General features: G+C 57.2%; 1 protein-coding gene across 1 annotated transcript; it reads right to left on the bottom strand.

The window, feature by feature from the left end:
• Positions 1-1581: 1581 nt before the first annotated feature.
• LMNA (lamin A/C) lies at positions 1582-22052 on the bottom strand. Its single transcript, XM_070395806.1, has 12 exons — positions 21495-22052; positions 9143-9299; positions 6502-6627; positions 6082-6252; positions 5770-5895; positions 4765-4985; positions 4450-4672; positions 3984-4091; positions 3769-3888; positions 3179-3268; positions 2177-2446; positions 1582-1902 (listed from the first exon to the last, which is right to left on the bottom strand). The coding sequence occupies exons 1-12, from the start codon at positions 21848-21850 to the stop codon at positions 1876-1878; spliced, it is 1995 nt and encodes a 664-aa protein (XP_070251907.1). The 5' UTR covers positions 21851-22052; the 3' UTR covers positions 1582-1875.
• Between the last annotated feature and the right edge of the window lie 211 nt (positions 22053-22263).

The raw sequence follows: 22263 nt of genomic DNA, 5'->3' as shown, positions 1-22263 counted from the left end.
AAGCTGCCCACGGAGGTGGGAGCTCTTCCTCTCAGAATCCCTTCCCAAGCCCATGGGAGACGGGTCCGGCATGAAGTCAGAGGCTCGTTTGCTCTCGTTTTGCTTTTTCCAATATGTTTTCCCATAATCCCTGGCATGCGTTCTCACACTGACTTGAAAGTAGGCTCAACGCCTCTGCCCAGGGGATGCAAGCTTGTATTTTATCGTCAGTATTTTCTGTTCAGGGGGGAGTATGATGTCACGGGAGCTGTGTGGCCTCGGGCAAGTGAGCTCTGAGTGCCCGTGACAACCACTGCCTCTCAAGGCAGTAAGAGGTCCAATGAGACGGGCAGCGATGCTGTGGGCGCACAAAGGGCCACAGAGGGCTGGCGAGCGGGGCTCACTTTCCTTCTGGAGGCCCTTTTCCTCAGTCCCGGCTCCTGTGCCCCCAGATTATAAACCGCCTCCCTCTCAGAGGCTGCTGCTCTGCCTGACACGGCCCCTTGCCCACAGGAATCCTCGTTTTTGACTCTCGGCGGAGTGTACGTCCCCTGAGGACACTGAAGGTATTGTCTTGCTCACTTCCTCTTGCCACCCTGAGCAGAGCCTGGCACAAAGGGACATTATCTGGGCGTTGGCAGCCGGTCCTTCTCCCTTCTTGTGCCTCCCCAGCTTCTGCTCCCCGAGATGGCACCACCCTCAGACCGGGCCCACGTGCAGACGGTGCCCAGGAGGTAGAAGGTGCTGGGAAACTGCTGTGGGAGGAAGGGGGGCCCCCCCAAGTGGGTGAGTGTTGCTTATGTCACAGCCTCTGCCCACAGCGGACACTAATGTGTACCCGGGTGGTCTGAAGGCCGCATCCTGTTCCCCTGGAGCCAGAGGAGGCGGCGGGGGGGGGGGGGGGGGGGGGGGGGGGGGGGGAGGTCTGGGCAGCAGTGAACATGAGGATGCTGGTGACTGTGCAACGTTTGTGTGTCTGTCCCTCAGAACACACGGCGACGCCCACCAACAAAGACACCACAGCAGACAGGAGTAGAAACAACTAGTGTATTGATTTGAGGAGAAGAGAAGGGGTGCAGATGGGGGATGGGGAGCCAAGGGGATCTTTAGTGTTTGCCAAAAACGACCGCCACACCCTCCACCCCTTCTCACCGTCCTCCTCTGGGTGGGGCCCACAGGCTCACCTTTTCTAGTGAGCCCCCCTTTCCCTTCTCCTTGCACCCACTTGACCTTGACCTCCAGTGACCAGCAGACCCCACTCCGACTCTAAAGCTGGGTGGAAGCAGGCTCAAACTACCCCTTCTTCCCCCTTCCTTTACCGCTCACCTCATTCCCATCTCTTGTCTCATAAAATACAAAAAAGCAAGCGCAGCTGGGACTTGGGAGAATCAAGTCACCTGTGGCTGGGGGCGGGCGTGGGACTCGGCCAGGTAACTGGAGGATGGGAGCCAGCCCAGGGCCTGGGAAGATGGCACAGAAGATTGCACAGCTGCCTCTCAGGCTCCATGTTCCCGGGGCCCCGGGGTGGGGGCTGCAGGCAGGCGGGAAAGCAGAAACTCGGCTCTGTAAAAGCACCCCTCTCCCCTGGCTCCTGGAGGAGCCTTCTTTGGTTTTAAGGCAGATACGGAGTTTCCTGAAAGCTGGGAAAATGCAGGGCAAACTGAGATAAATGCTATATATTTTTTTTTTTTTGGTTGTGTTCTTCCTTCAGTATAAAACCACTGTAGAAAATAACTTCTCTTAGAAAAAAAAAAAAAAAAACACAGAAGAAAAAAACCCAAGGGGTATTTTTCTTTGGCTTCAAGGCCCCGCCCAGGAGGTGCAGGGATCGGGTGGGCACGAGGTGAGGAGGAAGCAGGAGGCCTGCGTCCCCGCCTCGGCCTGGCAGGTCCCAGATTACATGATGCTGCAGTTCTGGGCAGCCTAGGAGGGAAGAGAGGAGAAGTGTGAGCGGCAGTGCCTGGCCCTTCCCTCCCTCCTAACCCTCAGCCCCGCCCCGCCCTCCAGTCTGGGGCTCAGACAGGAGGGGCAGGATGCGGGCGGGAGTGACCGTGGAGGACCTTGGGAGGCCGTGGGGGGGCTCCCACTCCCCCGGGCTGCGGAAGAGAAGGCTCTCCCCCCACAGGCCCACCTTGTCCTAACCCTCAAGGACCGGGGTCCCCTGTCGGTGGGGTGTGGCGACAAGGAGACAACTCACCTGGGTCCGGGGACTGGAGTTGCCCAGGAGGTAGGAGCGGCCGACCAGGTTGTCCCCGAAGCCGCCACCCCCACTGCCCCCCACACTGCGGTAGCTGCGAGTGACCGTGACACTGGAGGCAGAAGAGCCAGAGGAGACGGATCCGCCCACCTGGGCTCCTGAGCCGCTGCCAGGCGCCTTATCGGCAGGCTGCCCGCAAGTCCCGCACAGCACAGTGCGGGAGCGCAGGTTGTACTCAGCTGGGTCCCCCGAGCTGCTGCAGTGGGTTCCCTGAGGAGGGAGACAAGGCTCAGGGGCTCAGGCGAGTTTGGGACTGACTGCTTAGGCCTAACAACCAGTTCCACACTCCTGCGGGCTCCCAGCCACCAGGCAGGAAGGCGGGAGGTTCTGTCCTCAAGGGGCCAGAGGGCAGGCAATAGGGCCTGAGAGGCTGGGCTGGGAGGAGGGGGAGGGGAGGCATGGGAAGGGAGGAGGGCCGGGAAGACTTGGGGACAAGGCGCTGGAGTGTGGCTTTGCCCGTCCCAGCTACTCTAAGCTTAAGAGGGACAGGAGAGAGCGGGCAGGCTTGGAGGGCGGCAGGCATGCAAAATCAATCGGAGAGGGTGGGAATCAGAGAGAATGTTCTGGCAAGAAAATGGGGAAGAAAGGACATGCATGCAACAGAAATGGGGGGAGAGAGGCAGGGCGGGGAGCCCCACGTCTGGTCCTCCCATCCCCTTCTCAAGAGACAAATCCGGACCCTCGTCCACTGCTCCCATGGGAATACTCCATGGCATCAGCGTTCCCACTCCCTTCTTTACCAGAGTAGGGCACCCAGACACCTGGGTCCCCTGTTCAAGGTATAGGGAGGAGAGAGAAGAAAAGCCAGGGCAGCAAGTGAAGTTCCAAAACATTCTTTAATGAAGTGATCTTTGGCATGGGGAGGGAGGCCAGGGAGAGGTTGCCCCAGGCCTGGCTGGCTGCCCCAGTGTGGGCGTGGCCTCAGCGGCGGCTGCCACTCACGTGGTGGTGATGGAGCATGTCATCCCCGTCCTCATCGTCATCGTCATCAACCACAGTCACGGAGCGCACCAGCTTGCGCATGGCGACCTCCTGTCAGGTACATGGGACCGGGCCCAGGAGTTAGGGGTGGGGCTGGGGAAGGGGTGTGCGGTGTAGCCACCCACAGGGGCCGCCTAAGAACCTTTCTTGTGCTCTGCCCTTTGTCCAGCCTGCTGCTTACTTGTCTCTCCCCACCCCACACCCCACACCCCGGGGAGGGGGGGATAGAGGGGCGGCTGGAGCTAAGGAACTGGTTTCTACCCGAGAGAAACACCGTCAAACTGCCTGGGTAGGAATGTGGTTCTGCCTTTAACAATCCTCCTCGCCCTCTAACTTCCACCACGGAGGCTGAGGGAGGGGCGTCTTTTGGTTTGCCCGCTGGGTGGAGAGCTTAGGGCCTGGGGCTGCACCATAGGGATAGAGAGATAGAAGGAAGTGGCCCTGAATTGGCTTCCTTGGCAAAGGGCTCTCAACTGTCCCTGGGGAGTCCCCTGGGATACGGCCACCAGGGGAGCCTGGCACAGGACGAGGGCGGCCCGCGGCACACTCACCTCCCCGTTGGAGTTGATGAGGGCCGTGCGCAGGCTGTTCCCACAGCCCCAGGTGTTCTGCGCCTTCCACACCAAGTCGGTCGGGGGGCTATGGGTGGCCCCTGCTCCTGCAGCCCAGATCTGGAGGGAGGATGAGAGAAGGGCACTCACTCCCGCGCACCCAGCCTGAGGCCGACCAGTCCCCGTCCCCAGAGTCCAAGCACCCTGCCACTCACCGTCACCACCTGCCCAGCCTTCAGGGTGAACTTCGGTGGGAAGCGGTAGGTCAGCAAGGGATCATCTCCATTCTGGCGCTTGATCTGCCAGTTGCCCAGGGACTGGTCCTGCCGGGCAGGGGAGAGGAAGGTGGGGGACGCTCGTCCAGGCTCCTGGATTTTCATCGCTCAAGGGCCCCACAGGCACACGTGGAGGCCTCTCCCTCCTGCTCCCCACACTGCCCTCCCCCTCGAGGCTAACAGCTGCAACCTGTGGGCACTTTGCCACACTCGATACTTTCACCTTCTCCACAACTCAGAGTTAGGGACTACTGCTCATCCCCATTTTACAGATGGGGAGACTAATGCTCATAGGTCTAGAACTAGAGCCGGGGGGGAGATACACACACACTCACTGGGTCTGCCTCTCTCCATCCTCCATGCCTTCACCTTTCCGTACTCCCTCACACCCAGCCTGGGCGCCTACCTCATTAGACTTGTTGCGCAGCCGCACGAACTTGCCTTCCTCGTCCACCTCCTCCACAGCCACGCGCCCGCTGGTGCGAGCGTGCTGCGAGAAGCTGCTGCGGCTCTCAGCCGACTCCAGCTTGCGCTTCTTGGTGATGCTGCCCCCACCCTGTGTCTGGGACGAGTGAGAGGAGGCACGGCCGCGGCTGCGCTGCGAGGTGGGGCTGGGGGACAGGCGTAGCCTGGGGAGGGGGAGACAGGGTTGGGGGCTTCGTCAAGGCCGGTCACAGGCCAGAGTGGCTGCGAGCACCGCCCCGACTCCTGCCCAGCCCACCTCTCCTCCTCGCCCTCCAGGAGCTTGCGGTAGGCGTGGATCTCCATGTCCAGCGCCAGCTTGATGTCCAGCAGCTCCTGGTACTCGTCCAGTTGCTGCTGCATCCTCGCCCGCATCTCGGCCATCTCGCGCTCCTTCTCAGCCAGCAGCCGGCGGCTGGTGTCCCGCTCCCGGGACAGTGAATCCTCCAGGTCCCGCAGCTTCGCCTCCTTGGCTGCCAGCTGGGTGAGAAAGGCAGGGAGCTGGTGAGCTCCCAAGGACCCCGAGGATGGAGAGGTAAGGGGTGGGGGACACCCAGCCACACTCCCCGGGAACTCCAGGCTCCTGTAAGAGACTATCATGGCTCTCACATGGCCTGGGCTGGCGCCCCGGAAGCCCTTCCCAGCATCTAACCGAAGTCCCTCATTCTCAAGGTAGAACCTATTTCTTCCTGTCACAAACGGCACAGACAACTAGAGTAATACTGATGCCTTTGTTTGTTAATCCTCACCTGAGGATATTTTTCCAATTGATTTTTAGAGAGACTAGAAGGGAGGGGGAGAGAGGAAGAAAGAGAGAGAGAGAGAGAGAGAGAGAGAGAGGAAGAGAGAGAGAAACATTGATGTGAAAGAGACACATCGATTTGTTGCCTCCCCCACGCATCCCTACTGGGCTGGGGATTGCAACCCAGGTATGAGCCCTTTACCAGGAATCGAACCCGAGACCCTTCGGTGCACGGGCTGACGCTCTAACCACTGAGAGCACCGGCCAGAGTGGTATCTCACATGCACGCGGTCCCCATTCTCAATGGGAAACCACGGCTCTGAGAAGTGAAGGTCATACAGGTGAGATAGGAGGTGGTCCAGGAACAGGTCACCTAACTCCAAATCCTATGCCCCGCCTCAGTCTGTGGTCCTGGGAGCCTGTTCTGTCCCGTACTTCCACCCCTCCTCAGGAAGCCCCCTGGACTTCCACCCTCCGTCCTGGTCCTGCCCAGACTCCTGGCCGAGGGGGGAGGGGCCGCACCTGCTTCTGCAGCTGGCTGAGCTGGGCTGAGAGGCTGTCGATGCGGATGCGGGACTGCTGCAGCTCCTCGTGGGCGGCCCCCATCAGGTTGCTGTTCCTCTCGGCTGACTGCCTGGCGTTATCCAGCTGGAAGGGAGGACCAGGGTTAGGGCGACGGGATGGGAGGGAGGGAGGACCTGGGAAGGGCACCTGACTGCAGCCACAGGTCCCGGGCACCCTGAGCTCGTCCCCCCCCCCCCCCCCCACCATCCACCCGGTCCCCTGTGGGACATCCCAGGGCGGGCGGGATAGGGCTGCGGGCAGAGGCAGCACCTTGGCAGAATAGGTCTTCTCCAGCTCCTTCTTGTACTGCTCCACCTGCTCCTCATGTTGGGCCCGCAGGTCCTGCAGGGCATCTGACAGCCGGCTCTCAAACTCCCGCTGCTTCCCGTTATCGATCTCCACCAGCCGGGTCTCGTGGCGGCGCTTGGTCTCGCGCAGCTCCTGGGGGGTTAGACACCGAAATCAAAACGAGAACTAGGTCCTTAGAGGCTGAGACCCAGGTGACCAAGCTCCCTCCCCAGTCCTAAGCGGGTGAGTCACTGTCAGCCCCACTTTAACCTGGGAGCTGGGTGATGGCCACCCCAACCCCCCCACCCCCCATCCCCACTAGTGCAAGGGAGGCAGACAGGTGAGCTCCGCACACAGCGGATCCCCCAGCCCCGGGCCCCGGCCCGAGGGCACCGTGCCCACCTCGCTGTAGATGTTCTTCTGGAAGTCCAGCTCCTCCTTCAGGGTCTGCAGCCTGTTCTCAGCATCCACCCGCCGCAGCATCTCATCCTGAAGCTGCTTCTTGGCCTCACCCAGGGCTGCCTCGAGCTGGAGGAAGGGGGCAGGTGTCAGGGAGAGGGGTCACAGGACATCCGAGCTGGAAGAAGGCTGGGGAGTGGGCTGTTCCAGGGCATCCTCTATGTGTGTGAAACAGGTCCCAGGGAGTGGGAGCCTTGAAGGCCCACAGAGGTGATGCTATCTCCTCACTCAGAGCGACTACTCCGGGTAGGTACTTGATAAGAAATAAGAGACAGCAACTCCCCCCTCTGGCATCACACAGCAATGGCTATAAAGGAGATGTGTCCCAGATCGAGAGGGAACAGGAGAGAAGGAACCAAAGTGTGGGGCCAGGGTGGGGGTCAGGGTGGAATGATGGGAGAGGTGGCTGGGCCGGCAGTTTGAGCAGGGAAGCACCTTTGTTAGATTTTCATCTCAGGAAGCGCAGGCTGGCCAGTGCGGCTGGAAGGGCTAGGGGCAGGGTAGAGCTGGAAGAGGAGCCCGGGGAGGAGAATGGCCCAGTCTCGGTTTTGTAATCAACCAGCACCTCCCAGTCTCTCCCTGGTGTACTGTGGTGCTAGGGCCTGGGAGGGAAGAGTCCAGGACAGAATCTTGGCAACTGACTAGTGCAGGGCCTGCTCTGAGCAGATGCGGCTGTGAAACTGACAGGAAGCCAGCTTTTTAAATAGTTTCCTAGATTGTAACGTGAGAGATAAGAGGATGAAATAGAAAGCAGTGTTTTGAAAGTAAGGACCAGCCCTGGCGGGGTAGCTCAATTAGTTAGAGCTTTGTTCAAATATACCGAGGTCCAATCCCTAGTCAAGACACATATAAGAAACAAGCAATGAATGCATAAATAAGTGGAACAACAAGTCAATGTTTCTCTCTCTCCCTCAAATCAATCAATAAAATTTTTTAAAAAAAGGAAGTAGCCCTAGCTGGTTTGGCTCAGTGGATAGAGTGTCAGCCAGCAGACTGAAGTGTCCTGAGTTCAATTCTGGTCAAGGGCACATGCCTGGGTTTTGGGCTCGATACCCAGTAGAGGGCGTGCAGGAGGCAGCTGATCAATGATTCTCTTTCATCACTGATGTTTCTATCTCTCTTTCCCTCTCTTTCCTCTCTGAAATCAATAAAAATATATATTTTAAAAAAATAAAGTAGCCCTAGCCAGTTTGGCTCAGTGGATAGAGCATCAACCTGTGGACTGAAGGGTCCTGGGTTCGATTCTGGTCAAGGGCACGTGCCCAGGTTGCGGGCTCGATCCCCAGGGTGGGGTGTGCAGGAGGCAGTCAATCAATGGCTCTCTCTCATCATTGATGTTTCTATCTCTCTCTCCCTCTCCCTTCCTCTCTGAAATCAACAAAAATGTATTTAAAAATAAATAAACTAACGATTAAAATTCTGTGGCACACCAAAAAAATCTTATTAAAAAAATAAAAAGAGCCCTAACCGGTTTGGCTCAGTGGATAGAGCGTCAGCCTGCAGACTCAAGGGTCCCAGGTTCGATTCCGGTCAAGGGCATGTACCTTTTTTTTTTTTTTTTTTTTTTTTTTTTTTTTTTTAAATATATTTTATTGATTTTTTACAGAGAGGAAGGGAGAGAGATAGAGAGTTAGAAACATCGATGGGAGAGAAACATCGATCAGCTGCCTCCTGCACATCTCCCACTGGGGATGTGCCCGCAACTCAGGTACATGCCCTTGACCGGAATCGAACCTGGGACCTTTCAGTCCGCAGGCCGACGCTCTATCCACTGAGCCAAACCAGTTTCGGCAAGGGCATGTACCTTGGTTGCGGGCACATCCCCAGTGGGGAGTGTGCAGGAGGCAGCTGGTCGATGTTTCTCTCTCATCGATGTTTCTAGCTCTCTATCCCTTCTCCCTTCCTCTCTGTGAAAAATCAATAAAATATATTTTAAAAAAATAAAAAGAAAGTAAAGACCACCATATATACATGGCAATCATTAAGAACATGCGTCCTATGTGTGATTAACCATCAGCTCCTGACTATGGGTTCTGTGGATGGTCTAAGACAGTGGTTGGCAAACTGTGGCTCGCGAGCCACATGCGGCTCTTTGGCCCCTTGAGTGTGGCTCTTCCACAAAACACCAACTTCTGTGCATGGGCCATGAAGTTTCAGTCGCACTGTACGTGCACGCCCGCACATGGTATTTTGTGGAAGAGCCACACTCAAGGGACCAAAGAGCCGCATGTGGCTCGAGAGCAGCAGTTTGCCGACCACGGGTCTAAGAGGTTGCAGCTCTTTATCAGGAGGCCAAACCAGGAGGAAAACCAAGGCCAAGCATAGCTCATTGCCACGTTAAATGGGAATGCTTTGTGGAATATTTTAAATACACTCTGCTAGATACCATGGGCAGCAAAGAGAGGAAATACGGCCCGGATGGGGTGAAATGATGCTAGGACAGGTGCATGGCTCTGAGGCTGGGACAGGTCAGACCAGCCACCTCCAGAGAGCAACTCGGATAGAAGAACGAGTGTGCGTCTGTTTGGGGTGGGGGGAGAGCAGGGGCTGGGGGGTCATGGGCAGGCCCGGAGCGGGGTCTCACCTTGGCCACTTGTCCCCGCAGGTCGTGCAGCTCGCTCTCCAGCGTGCGCTTCTCGCTCAGAGCAGTGCTCAGCGCAGCCTCCTTGGAGTTGAGCAGAGCCTCCAGGTCCTTGAGGCGGGCCTGGGCGGCCATCAGGTCTCCCTCCTTTTTGCTGTTGCTAAGGAAGCAAGGAAGAATGGGTTTAAGGGGAGGAGTCTGTGTCCCTAGAGAGAGCCAGGTTCCCTAGAGAGAGAGAGAAGTCACTTCCCCCAACAGAGGACAGTTGTGAGGCCTGGCTCTGCTATCCCTCCAGTTGCCAGCAGAGGGCATCCTGGGATTTGGTTTGTTGGCATCTGCCTGCCTGTGGGGCTGGACTCCCACTTCCACCAAAGTCCCCCAAACCCCTTTCCTGCTTCTCCACCCTTCCCATGACTCAGTGTTCAGGAACGTGCCCCGGGCCAAGGGCAAAGCTGGATCCCGTGAGATGAATGCATATGCTTTTCCCTTTCTCCCCTCCTTCCCAAAGAAACAGGGCCACCTTTGTCTCTCACCCCTTCCCACACTGGGGCCTTAACCTTCTCCTCCCTGACTCCACCCGCCTTTCATCCAGCCGAGCCTTCCCCCCAGCAGGGACCCAGACTCCCAGCCCTGCGGTCTGTGCATCCCTAATGGTTCGCAGTTTGAGCGCTAAAGGTGTTGGTCACCCTCCGCTAGTCCCTTTTACACTCTGGGGGCTGTGGAGTGAGCCTGGTTAGAACTCAGGGAGGCCTGGGATGAGGACAACCAGGCGTGGTATGAACCCTTCCCTTTCTCAGACTCAGCCTGGGTCCCGTGATCTGGGCAGAGCACGGGGCTTCTAGCCTCCCTCCTTCTGGGCCTCCTCAGAGCCTGAGCGAATGCTGATCCCTACGTATCGACCATGAGCCCCGGCACCTGGCTCCAGATATGACCTCCCCACTCCTCACAGCAGGTGAAGCTTCAGCTAGAACCGAGCACACAGGTTGCTTCTGCCCCCCACCCCCTCCCCGTTCGGGGCCCCTGGTGATTTTTGCTGGATAGTGAACTGGAAAAATAGAGGGGTCCTCTTTTCTTAAAAACCCCTGGGGAATCCAGGAACTCTCCGGATGTTCTGCCCTTTCACCAATGTCTGCTGCAAGAAAGGGTTCAGACGCAGGGGGTGGGGCGAGCCAAAGGGCCGGGTCCCAGCTGCCATCTGTAACACATCAGGCCTTCAGCACAAACCCACCACAGCAGATGGAAAAGAGAAAACCCAGCGTCGGCAGGGGGAAAATATTCTGTCCTGGAAAGGGAAAAAGGGGCCCTGCCAACATTTTTCTCCGGCCACAAAAGCACTAAGCTCCACAACAATCCACTGTGAAGCAGGAGGGAGAGGCCAGACTAGAGGCCGCGCTGGAAGGAGAGGCCAAGACCCAGGCAGCATTCTGCCGCCTTCGCAGATTCAAACAGGAGTCACTTCCCCTTCCACTGGGCTCCGCTGGGAGGGGACAGGGTGACGTCCAGACAGGCCCGGGAAGGATGTGAGCCCCTGGGGGGAGCACCCCCAGCCGGCATGCTTGCTCCTGTCGAGGCCTCTGGCCACACCTCACAACGAGCAGTTGAATGCCACAGCGTCTGTCTCCTGTGAAAGGAGGCCCTCCCAGAACTGGAGGAGGTCTCCCCTCCTCCGTCTCAGCCCGAAAAGCTAAAAATAAAGTCAAAACCCAGCTCAGGTTTTGGCCGCCATCCGGCCCAGCCCCTGGCTGGGAGCACAGCCCCAACTTTCCATGACTTCAGAACTTTTCCGAAGCCGAGGCAGCTGTAGGGGGAGGAGGGAGAAAGAAGAAAAACCGCTGGTGAAGTGAAGACGCGGCAGACAGATGCCGAGGGCCTTGACCTGACTCCAAGGCTGGCCGGGGCTTCCCAGAAGCGGCCTCTCTACCCTGCGGGCCAACAGCTGCCGCTGGCTGTCCTGGGAGCTCTCAGGGTGCAGGGAACTAGGAGTTTAGAGAGGGTTCAGCTCAACCCCCTCCTTTTTCAGAAAAGGAAACTGGGGCACAGAGGAGGAAGGTAAAGGCCCAGTGTCAAGCCCTGCCAGCCGCAGCAGGGACAGGCTCACAGGAGGGCTCCCCCCCACTGCTTCCTAAGCCCTAGGCCTAGCGAGAGTGGAGCTGGCGCTGGCGGGAGGGGGAGGGCTCCACCCAGCCAGCTCACCTGAGCTGGGGAAGCCGGAAACAGCGATGCCTGCAGAAGGCATCTCAAGGGCATCTCTTCCCTAGTCCTGCTTCCTGACCTCAGACTCCAGGCTCTAGTTCTCCTTGGAAATGCCCTCCCTGTGGCAGACCTGACCCAGGAGAGCAGAGGTACAGAGCCCCTGGCAGCTTACAGGTGAACAACTACGAGAATTTTCCCTTCAGCCTAACCTCTTCCCTTCCTACTGCTCCCAAAGGCAGGTGGTTAGAGTCACAGTAATATCATAACAGCAAACACATATCGAGCAGATTATGTGCCAGGAGCTGCTCTCAATCTTTCACTGTTAACCCAATCTTCACATGGCATGGCACGGGGCCTGGGGCAGGCCACGGTAGATGCTACAAGGTAGATGCTACTACTATGTGATGGAGGAAACTGAGGCACAGAGAGCTGAGTCCTGGATCTGAGCAAGTCAGTTCACACTTGGTGGCTGCGCTGCTTCAGCACCTGCCACAAAATAATGGCCCCCACGAAATTAAGGGGCTATTCCCGTGCCCTCCTGGAGAATTAGATGATCGCCTGAACCAGGTGCCATGAAAGGACCACGCCACACCCTGCAGATGAGGAAAACCATGAGCAGAGAGGGAACTGAGGAAGGGCCGCTGCGGTTTTCTCAGTTGGGCTCGGGGAGCTCCCATCGGCGGGGAAGAAGCCACTATCACTCATGCCTCATGACTCAGAGCCCGGGAGCTCTGTGGTTAGGAGCCACACGCACTCCCTCCTCCCCAGGGCTGCCCGTCCCCCCTCCCCCGCAAAGCCATTTCCTAGCTAGTTGGGGTCTCCAGATCCAGCCCAGACCCCAAGCAGACACTGGCCAGGGGCTCAGCCCCAGAGCCGTGGTGCTGCCTGTGCTGGAGTCCTCTGGGGGTTGACAGTGGGAGAACTGGGCACATGCTGTGCTGTCCCACACGGGTTGGCAGGGGGACAGGGTGGGGCAGGCCAGGGGAGCTGGGAAGGGTGGGAACCAGGGGCTCTGCAGTGACTCATCCTCAGGCAGACAATGCCCGGGCAGGGGTCGGGAAATCCTCTAGTGCTCACAGGGGAGACCCTGGCTCTGCCCGTGTCCTGCCCCAGGCCCCAGGCCATGCCAGTGCAGGGGCGACGCTCCCCGTCGCATCCGCCAGGTTCCCCAAGCACAGGAGTGGCTCCATCCCAGGGGCCTCGTGAGGCCAGAGGGGCTGGGCAGCCTGCTGCTGACTCTTCCCACAGCTGGCAAATCTGATCTTGGAAGGAGGGAGGAGAGAGGGGTAGAGCGGGCAGGGGAGCGGGAGGGAGAGCATGAGGTGGAAGGGAGAGCTGGCCCAAGGCGGGGGGCCACGAGGCCGAGGCTGGCCAGGCCTCTGCGGGTCGGGACTCTGGGGCTGCTGTGGGGAAGAAAGGAGCCCAGCACAGCTAAGGGGCTGGGTGGGCATGGGGCCATGTGACCCACCCGCTGGCTGAGTCACCCACTTCAGCAGAGCTCGGATGCCAGATATGGAAGCGGGCCTGCCGCAGGCCTGTTTGGGCCTGGTTGCTGGGAGCAACTTGCGAGGCCCCACGGGAGGGCCCCCATTTCCTCCCCTGGGCTGAGGGGAGCAGAGACAAGGGCTGGGACTAAAATAAGAAGTGGGAGGCCCCTCCCCAGGCCCATGCAGGCCCCACCTCAGCCCCTCAGCCTCACCAGCCAATGGAGTTCCCCATGATGGAAGGGAGACTCTGGAGAAGTGGGGAGAGGAGAGGCAGGGGAGGGGGGCAAAGGTCTCGAAGACCCTGGGCATTTCCTGTCTCACAGGAAAGGGCGCCCCCTGTGGCTGGGCAGAGCTGGGCAGGGAGTGCTGGCCCTCCTGGCTTAGGAACAGCTCTCTCCTGCCCGGCCAGGTGTCTAAACCTGTGGCCAGGTTGACTTCCACCCCAAGCCTGCCTGTCCGTTCCTCCATCTCCCCCCTTTGTCCCAGCAATCCCTCCCACTGAACATCCCCCCTTCCCTCCCTCCATCTATCTATCCAAATCCAGCCCCAACCTGAGCCCGCCTTCTCCCCAGGCTCCCCCGCCCCCATCCTCTTCCCAAATGTGTTCAGCTGTTGTCATACCTGTTGGTTGATTCTCTTTCCACTTACACTGCATCTCTGGGCTTTTTCTGTATGTCCCCTGATGCCCTGACACCAGGGGGTTCACACAGACGCTCAAGGCTTCTAGAGCAGTGGTTCTCAACCTTCCTCATGCCTCGAACCTTCAATACAGTTCCCTGTGTTGTGGTGACCCCCAACCATAAAATTATTTTCGTTGCTACTTCATAACTGTAATTTTGCTACTGTTGTGAATCGTCATGTAAATATCTGATATGCAGGATGTATTTTCATTGTTACAAATTGAACATCATTAAAGCATAGTGATCAATCACAAAAACAATATGTAACTATATATGTGTTTCCCGATGGTCTTAGGCAACCCCTGTGAAAGGGTCATTCGACCCCCAAGGGGTTGTGACCCACAGGTTGAGAACCGCTGTTCTAGAGGGACCTTCTCCCGGGCCAACTCCTGCATTTACAGACAGGAAGCTGAGGCCTAGGAAGGGGAGGCTCAGACACTAAAAACCTGTCCACCCGGTCGCCTGAGGACTCACAGCAGACAGACGGAACACAGACAATGGCATCATGCATGCAGGGGGCGCAGAGACACCCAGGACGGAGACAGAGGCCCAGTGACACAGCCCTCAAACGTCCGCCGCACACCGTGTGCAAAGCCACCAGGGTGGCATCCTCCCTCCAGAGGAACCACTGCTTGGTTTCGTGGCTGGCCTGTGGGTCTGGCCTCACTTTCGGGGAACCGCAGGGTGTGGGAAGGCTGGGACATCTGGCTTCCCCACTCTGGGGAGGAGACCTTAAATAGAGGAACTGAGGGGAAGGTGCTCCAGGGACAGAGAAGCCCCTGGAGGCTTCCTCCAACCCCACCCTGTGAGTCCCAAATGTCTTTTACACCCAGAAAAGTGTACGGTAGGCCCTCCGGGAGGGCCCCCTCACCCCTGACGCCCCACACGGGCGCATGCACCCACGGCAGGCACAGCTCTGCTTCCACATGCCTCTCTCTTGGGTGTCACACCCGCCACACATGCTCGGTGTCTGAGGCCCATCAGATCTCCTTCCAGGGCCGCCAGGCTCCAGCTGTCCTGCCCCCAAACAAAGCTGGCTCTGAATTCCAGAGGGAGGGCTGCGATGAGGGAACCAGTGCCGAGAAGGGGAGTAGGAGGCCTGCTGACATGTTCAGACACTGGGCCTGGCAGGGGGCCCAGCCTGAGTCACAGCTGCGGAGGCTATGAACGTGGCACTGTACGGAGGCAAGAGGAGCCTGCGGCCACGGCCAGGGCACGGGGTCCCGGGCGACAGGAGGCCGGCTGCCTGACCCACCGCTCCCTCCAGGTCCCCTGCCACACTCCACTGGCCTTCTTCCTGGCCTTTCCCTACAGAAACCATTCCTGTGTTGTCACAAAAATGCAGGGGTGAGGTCTGGGAACAGATGAGAAGTGGGGGCAAGGAGGGAGGAGGGATGGCCTAGGAAGAGAGAGAACATCTTGGGGAGTGGGAGGGAGGGAGGCCACTGGCCAAAGGTAGGGACAGTTAGGAGATCCCCACAAGAAGGTGCCTCAGCAGTCCCTTCTTAGGACCTATTAACCCTCCATCCGCCTTGGCCAGTGTGGCTCAGTTGGCTGGGGAGTTGTCCGTTATACCGAAAGGTCGCTGGTTCGATTCCTGTCAGGGTACATACCAAGGTTGCGGTTGGATCTCTGCTTGGGGCACATATGGGAGGCAACAGATCAGTATGTTTCTCACATTGATGTTTCTCTCTCTTTCCCTCTCTCTTCCTCTCTCTTTCAAAATCAATAAAAACATATCTTCAGGTAAGGATTTAAAACAAACAAACCCCATCTGGTAGCTCATGGTAATTAGCCCTGACAACAGTGGGAGGGGTGGGAGCAGCACCCCAAGATCAAGAAAGGAGGTGGGGGCTGGCGCCATCTGATTTTCCAGATGACCTAACCAAAAAAAAAAAAAAAAAGAAGAAGAAGGAGGTGGGGTAGGACCTAGGAGTTCTGGTCACACTGCATTCCAGCTCCAGCCTAGGGAGATGCAGCTCTCTCCAGACCCAGCAGAGGGAGGCAGCGTGAGCCAGGAAGGGGGACTTGGCAATCCCAACTGCCTCCTCTCCACTGCCCAGAACGGGGCCCCTCAGAATGAAGGGCCTCTAGCTCCCCTGGGCCAGCCTGAAAAGAACTCTTCGGTCCTATTCCCTTCCATGTGTCTCCCATCAGATCAGACTCATCCCTCTTGCTGCCGCTCAGCAAAAGCAGCCATGGTCGTTCTCAAAAAACGGCAACCCCTCCGCCTTTTCTTTGGCTGGAGAAGCTCAGGGTCTCCTCTCCGCTCTCTACTCTACTCTCTGTGGTGACTCAGCTCCTCTGCTGGGCCTGGGATCCCAGCCAGAATTATTCCTGTTCCACAGGCGGGACTCAGGCTTCCTCTCCCGCTAAGGGTCGGGGAGCACCCCCTCCAGCCCTGTCTCCTTCCCAAACTATGCCTGCCCTGTTGAAGGATTGTTTAGAGCCAAGGCCTCACAGCCCAGCCTCCGGTTGGGGGAGCCAAAAAATGGGTCCAGGACGGGTAGAAGGTGGGCCCTCAAGGTCACCCTGAAGCTCCCTCTGGCTTAGACATACACTGTCTAATCCTGGGCAGCTTTAAGGTAACAGCCCTGCCTTTCCCAGGGCCTCCCGCCTGCCCTCAACACACGTCAACGGGACTCTCCCTTTCCTTCTACATGATACAGCCCTTTCCACTGTCCCGAAGGGAGAGGCACTGAAAACGGAGTATCCTTTCCCACTAGCAATAAAAACAAAGCACAAGCCAAGAGTGTAATGTCATCATTAACCCATTTTCTTTGGGAAGAAAGAGGCACGTATTTCTAATTCCACAGACTGTAGGAAATATTTCTACTGAGAATAGCATTGGCTATTAATTCTATTTGATTTTAATATTTACAGCTTGGGGTTTAGAAGGCTATATTCTCACTTTGTGGGTCATTGTGCTACTTTGGAACCTGAGGGATCTCTGGAGACCTGCTCTCACCCCCTTCTTTCATCGCCAAGGAAACCCAGAGAAGGAAGATGATTTGCTCAAGGGCACACCGCAATTTAGTGACAGGGCTACCCCTGGAACTATGGACACCGAGGGCCGGGGCTGCTTCAACTCCCTCACACACTGTTGTTGGTGGACCCCCATGCCTCTTGTTAAGGGCTGAGACTGCAATCTCCCCAGAGACAGCTCCGAGAATATTCGAGCTTGGCTGTGTCACCTTCAGTACAAAGGGGGCTAGGCGGTAGGAACTGGATCAACTGTTCTAGTGTGCGGGCCTCTGAGCCAGACCGGGTCTTGGCCGCTACAGCTGCTAGAGGTGGTCAGGGGCTGAGGGGGGGAGGGGGGGCAAGGGGGGGGAAAGCAGAAGGCACAGTTGGTAGGTGAAGGCCTCTCCTACCAGTTGTTCCCCCAGCTGTCTCTGGCTTCAGCCCTGACACTGAGCTACTGAATCACTGGGGGTGGGGCTGGGAGTGGGGGCAATGGCCACATCCCAAACAAGAGTAAGTCTCAGACTCCCGAAGGCCAGGGCAAGTGCCAACCAAAGGCATCGATTGTGGGAAGGCAATCAGGGGCCCTGGATTATTGTCTCTTGTTTCTCCTCAGCCCCAGGGTTTAGCTGTATCTTCTTTTGCTTTGAATCAGAATGTGGCGGGGGGGAAAGAGGGGTGAGGACTGGGGCCCAGGTATACTCAAAGGCCTCCATGAAAAGGGCACATCCTGCCCGGCCATCGTGGCTCAGTGGTTGAGCATCATCCTATGAACCGGGAGGTCACGGTCTGATTCCCGGTCAGGGCACATGCCCGGGTTGGGTTGTGGGCTCGATCCCCAGTGGGGGGCATGCAGGAGGCAGCCATCAATGATTCTCTCCCATCATTGATGTTTCTATCTCTCTTTTCCTCTCTGAAATATATATATATATATATCTTTGTTGTTTAGCCTCCTGATCCATGGCCTGGCAAGGTAGGTCCTGGGTCATTCAGGCTGGGGCAAAGGCTGTTATTAAGTGTTAACAGGCTCTGACATAAGAGAACCAAGATGGCGGTGTAGGTAAATGCCACCTCCCACAACCACATCAGAATTACAACTAAAATACAGAACAACCATCATTCAGAACCACCTGAAAGCTGGCTGAATGGAAGCCCTACAACTAGGGAAATGAAGAAGAAAGCACACTGACACTGAAACTTTGCAGACCAGAAGGGAGAGGCAAGAAATATTCAAAGTGATGAATAGCAAGGACCTACAACCAAGATTACTCTACCCAGCAAAGCTATCATTTAGACCTGAAGGTCAGATAAAGAGCTTCACAGACAAGAAAAAGCTAAAAGAGTTCATCACCAATAACCCAGTACTACATGAAATGTTGAAGGTTGTTCTTTTAAGAAGAGGAAGAAGAAAGAAGAAAGAAGGAAGAAGAAAAAGAAAAAATATGAACAATAAAATGCAATAAATTCATATCTATCAACAATTGAATCTAAAAATAAAACTAAATGAACAAGAAATCTAATGAACAAAATAAACTGATGAATAAAATAGAATCAGAGGCATGGAAACATGGAACAGACTGACGAATCTCTGAGGGAAGGGGGGGGTTGGGTGCTGGGAAGAGATTAACCAAAGACCTATATACATATATGCATTGCCAATCGACACATAGACAATAGGATGGTGAAGGCCTGGGGCGGAGCAGGGACAGGTCGGAGGGGGACCATAGAGGGGAAAGAGGGATATCTGTAATACTCTCAATAAAGTGCTAACAGGCCCTGGCAGAATAGCAAAGCATTGAGGTCCCAGAGCAAAATCTCCAGACTCCATCCCCTTCCACCCTCCTGAGCCTCCAACCTGTTCCCTAAGCTGGAGGAGTACGGTTTCATGGTATGATCACTCAACTAGAAGTCAGAACTGGACTTGTGCTCAAGCCCTAACGTGTCCCTCCCTTGCTGTGTGACATGGAACCTCTCTGGCCTGTGCTATGCTTATCCCGATGAGAGCTCTGATGACCATGCGCCTACACTTCCCTGCCTGTCCCCACTGAGGTGGGCAATCCAGGAAGTTGTCAAGTGCACATGTCTCCTCTGGATGGAAGAAGCACTTCTGCTTTGTGGGCCTGGGATATCCCCACTTCTGACTCAGCCTTCCTCCTCCAGTTCCGCTTGGGAAGGCACAGACCCCGGCACTGTGTCCTGCGCCCAAGCTCATAACTCTAGAACCACTTGTGCACACTGTCTGCCCAGAGCCCTGGTTCCAGACCACCACCAGAGATCCTAAGGGAGAAGGCAGGAAAGGATCCCAGGATGTTGTGGGGAGTAGGGAGCAGGAGGTTGGGATGGAGATGCAGACATTCAGGCCCCCATCCCTCCCTTGAAGACATCTGCTGTCTCTGCCTGATCTCTTGCAGTCTCTTGTAAAGCCACCAGGGTGGGAGGGAGGGGGGCAGCATATGAGTCATCTACCCAGCTGTCCTGCCTGGGGTGGGGCCCAGCTCCAAGTCTGGACCCCAGGCAGGCCTTCCCTGGTACTTTCAATCTCATTCTCCCTGGACTTAGGCTCCGGAATAGAAAGAATTCGTGTATGTGTGGTGGAGGGGAAGGAGGAGAGGAGTGTTTCTGCTTGGAGCCTACAACCCAACTCAACAAGAGAGCCCCAAACGCCTGGGTGTGACCCACAGGATCTTACAGGTAGCTCTGCCTCCCAGCCCAAAGCTTGACCCTGAACTCTGAGCTCTAATTAAACATTAAACCAGACAACACCTTCTCTTTAGGCTTTAGTGGGAGGAGTTAGGACAATGCCTTTCCTCCTCTCCCAAATCTTCATTCGACTCTTCTCTACCTCACCCTGAGTACAGCAGAGACAAAAGGGAGCAATGAATCCTAGCTCCTCCCACTGGGGGACATAGAAGGGATTGTCACCCCATTCTGAGCCCCCTTTGTCTCCACCCTGCTGTCCATCAGCCGGGGATCCAGATGTGCAAACCCACCTCCCTTTTCCGGAAGCCCAGCCAGGATCAGCGGGGGAGAAGAGAGTCAGGTGGCTAAATATAACAAGTCCACACACCACCCCCACCCCTGCCCCACGTGTGCACACCTCCCTCTGGTGTCCGGGGCCTGGACAGCTGCACCAGGAGGCAGAGGATACAGGCTGGTGTTGCCGGGTTAGCATGAGACCATCAACTCCACCAGTCCCATCTCCTGAGCAGTGTCTACCTCAGAAAAAAAGTCTGCAAAAACACCCTTCACAGGGATCTGCAACGGGGGCTTTGGTGGTTGAGTGGGCAGAACACCAACATTCTCCAGCACTCGTGTTTCTCCTGCTAACCAAACAGTTCAAATCTCTAGTGAAAACAAAATAAAACAAAACAAAACAAAAAACAGGAGTGATCCCTTTCAACAGAAATAAAAGTCAGCCCATCTCTCCACACAACTTCCATCTACTCTTCACCAGAGGATGGATCCGCCACACCCACCGTACTTGGGACTGGGGCTAGTAAAGTGGTGGAAAGAATACAGAATGCGTAGAGATTTAAGAGTTTGGAGATGATGCAAAGGGAGAAGAAGAGGGGAACTCAAACCGCAGTCCCCCCTGCTCCAAGCCCAGGGATCTGCAAGCACCTTTAGAGCTCTCTTTCTCTCTTTTTTTAGGATTTTGTAGAGAGAAAGGAAGGGAGAGGAAGAGGAAAGAGAAACACCAATGTGAGCGCAAAACATGGATCAGCTGCCTCCCGCACTTGACCTACTGGGGACAGAGCTGAAACCCGCGGCATGCGCCCTGACCTGGAATCTAACCCGCAACCTTCGGTGCTCAGGACAACGCCCAGCCAACTGAGTCATACTGTCCAGGCGCGTTAGAGCTCTTCAGTTTGAGCCTTTGTAGAGAAAGGGCAACAGAGAGGAGGGAACCAAATTCTTGGGGGCTGAAAGGCAGCCTAAACTTCCAGGCTCCAAAGGCCTTTTTAGAAAAGAGGGTGGAGTGAAGTAGGGTGGGGCGGGGCGGGGCAGGGATGGGTAAGGTAGGAGTGGCCTGAAGCTTCCAACGGCCGGATTTCAAAAATGTCACTGTATTCCAGCAATTTATTAAGGCAAAGATCCAAAGAGGCAGTGGCTAAGAGTTCTGGCCAAAGCAAAGACGGTTCGGCTCGGCTGGGAAAATGAAAGCGGCTCACCCCAAGGAGGGAGGCAGAGAGGGACACGGCCCTAAGCCGGACAAGACACCAGGCAGAGCGGGCCCTGGGAGGTTGGGGCAGCCACCAGACCTAGGCATAACACAACTTCCTGAGGTGGAGCCTCTGCCCTCCGTCTCCCTCCCTCCCTTGCATTCCAGGCCAAGCAGGCCAAGGGCTGTGGGAGCTGCGGGGGAGCCGCTCTCCTGGAGCTGTTCGGTGGGCCTGTCAGGGCCCAGGGAAAGTCCCGGCCATGCAGGAAGCCAAGGATAACTTCCCAGCTCTTAGAAAGAACCCCAGAAAGGGTCGTGCCAAGAGGGCTACCCTCATGCGGGGGAAAAGGGGTCACTCTGCCTTAGTGACCTCTCCCCAGCACCACGCGACGTCTGCCAGCTCGGGAGTTCCGTTTTATGGTCACCATGTGTTTAGAGGCCAGTCTGGGCAAAACTGGCGCTGTGCCAAGCCTGCCAAGAAAGTTCTAACAGGCCCCTTTCACCCACTCCAGTGTGCCCTGGGGTGCCCAGAATTCTTAGACCAGGCAGGGTTCGTTCTGCTTTGTTCAAGCCCCTACCCCAGGCTCCAGATGGCTGGAAACCTTACCCTGATTGAATGTGGGCCTGCCACCAGTCCCTCCTCGGCCCTGATGTCCCCACCGTTTCTTATATACCCCACCCTCTCCCGGAGACCCCTCCCTTATCTGTCCTATCCAGACGATTTCCCTTGGCACTGCCAGGCACCCGCAGGGGGCAGTTCGGAGGGAGGAGACTATACGGCATCGTTATCAGCCGCCTGGGGCCAGGCGGGGGTGACCAGTCCGCCCGCACGCCGTCACGTGGGCCCGCCGCCACCTGGGCGCACTCACCGCGCTTTGAGCTCCTTAAACTCTTCCCGCACTTTGCTCAGCTCCAGCTGCAGGCGGGCGCGCTCCTTGGCCACCGAGTCGAGGGTTTTGCGGGCATCGCCGAGCTCGGCCTCATAGGCGGCCTTGATGCCGGACACCTCGCGGCTGACCACCTCCTCGGACTCGGTGATGCGAAGGCGCAGACCCGCGTTCTCCGTCTCCAGCGAGCGCACTCGGTCGATGTAGACGGCCAAGCGGTCGTTGAGCTCCTGCAGGTCCTCCTTCTCCTGCAGCCGGGTGATTCGGGTGGGCGACAGAGGCGTGGAGCTGGCCTGCGCCCCGCTACGGGTGGCGCGCCGCTGGGACGGGGTCTCCATGGCCGGCAGGGTGGCAGCGCTGCCCGCAGGGCAGGGGTCCCGGGAAGGGCACGGGGCTCCGGCGGAAGGATAGAGACGGCTCGGGGTTGGAGCGCACCGGCCGGCTCGCTCCTGGCAGACGTGGAGAGCTGGGCTGGGCGCTGTCAGACCTGGGATCCGGGTTGGCTGGAGTGGCTGCGGCGCTCCCGCAAACACTGAGTCACCGGTGTCCGGGCAAAGGCTCTAATAGGTCCTGGGAATGGGAGGAGGAGCCACTGCTCTTAAAGGGGCCGTCGCAAACCCGCTGGGGCGGGGGCGGGAGTGGTGAACGGGGGCAAGGACCGCCCAGCCTTGGCGGAGTCGCGCCCCACCCTCTCCCGCGCACCCCACTGTGCCAGGAGCTTTGCTGAAGCTCCCATCTTGGTTCCTGGCTG

The sequence above is a fragment of the Myotis yumanensis genome, unplaced genomic scaffold, assembly GCF_028538775.1.
Source record: "Myotis yumanensis isolate MYYU_CA2020_CCGP unplaced genomic scaffold, mMyoYum1.0.hap1 SCAF_17, whole genome shotgun sequence".
Classification (NCBI taxonomy): Eukaryota; Metazoa; Chordata; class Mammalia; order Chiroptera; family Vespertilionidae; genus Myotis; species Myotis yumanensis.
Note: the sequence above shows the minus strand (reverse complement) of the source record. Positions and strands in the feature narration are given on the sequence as shown.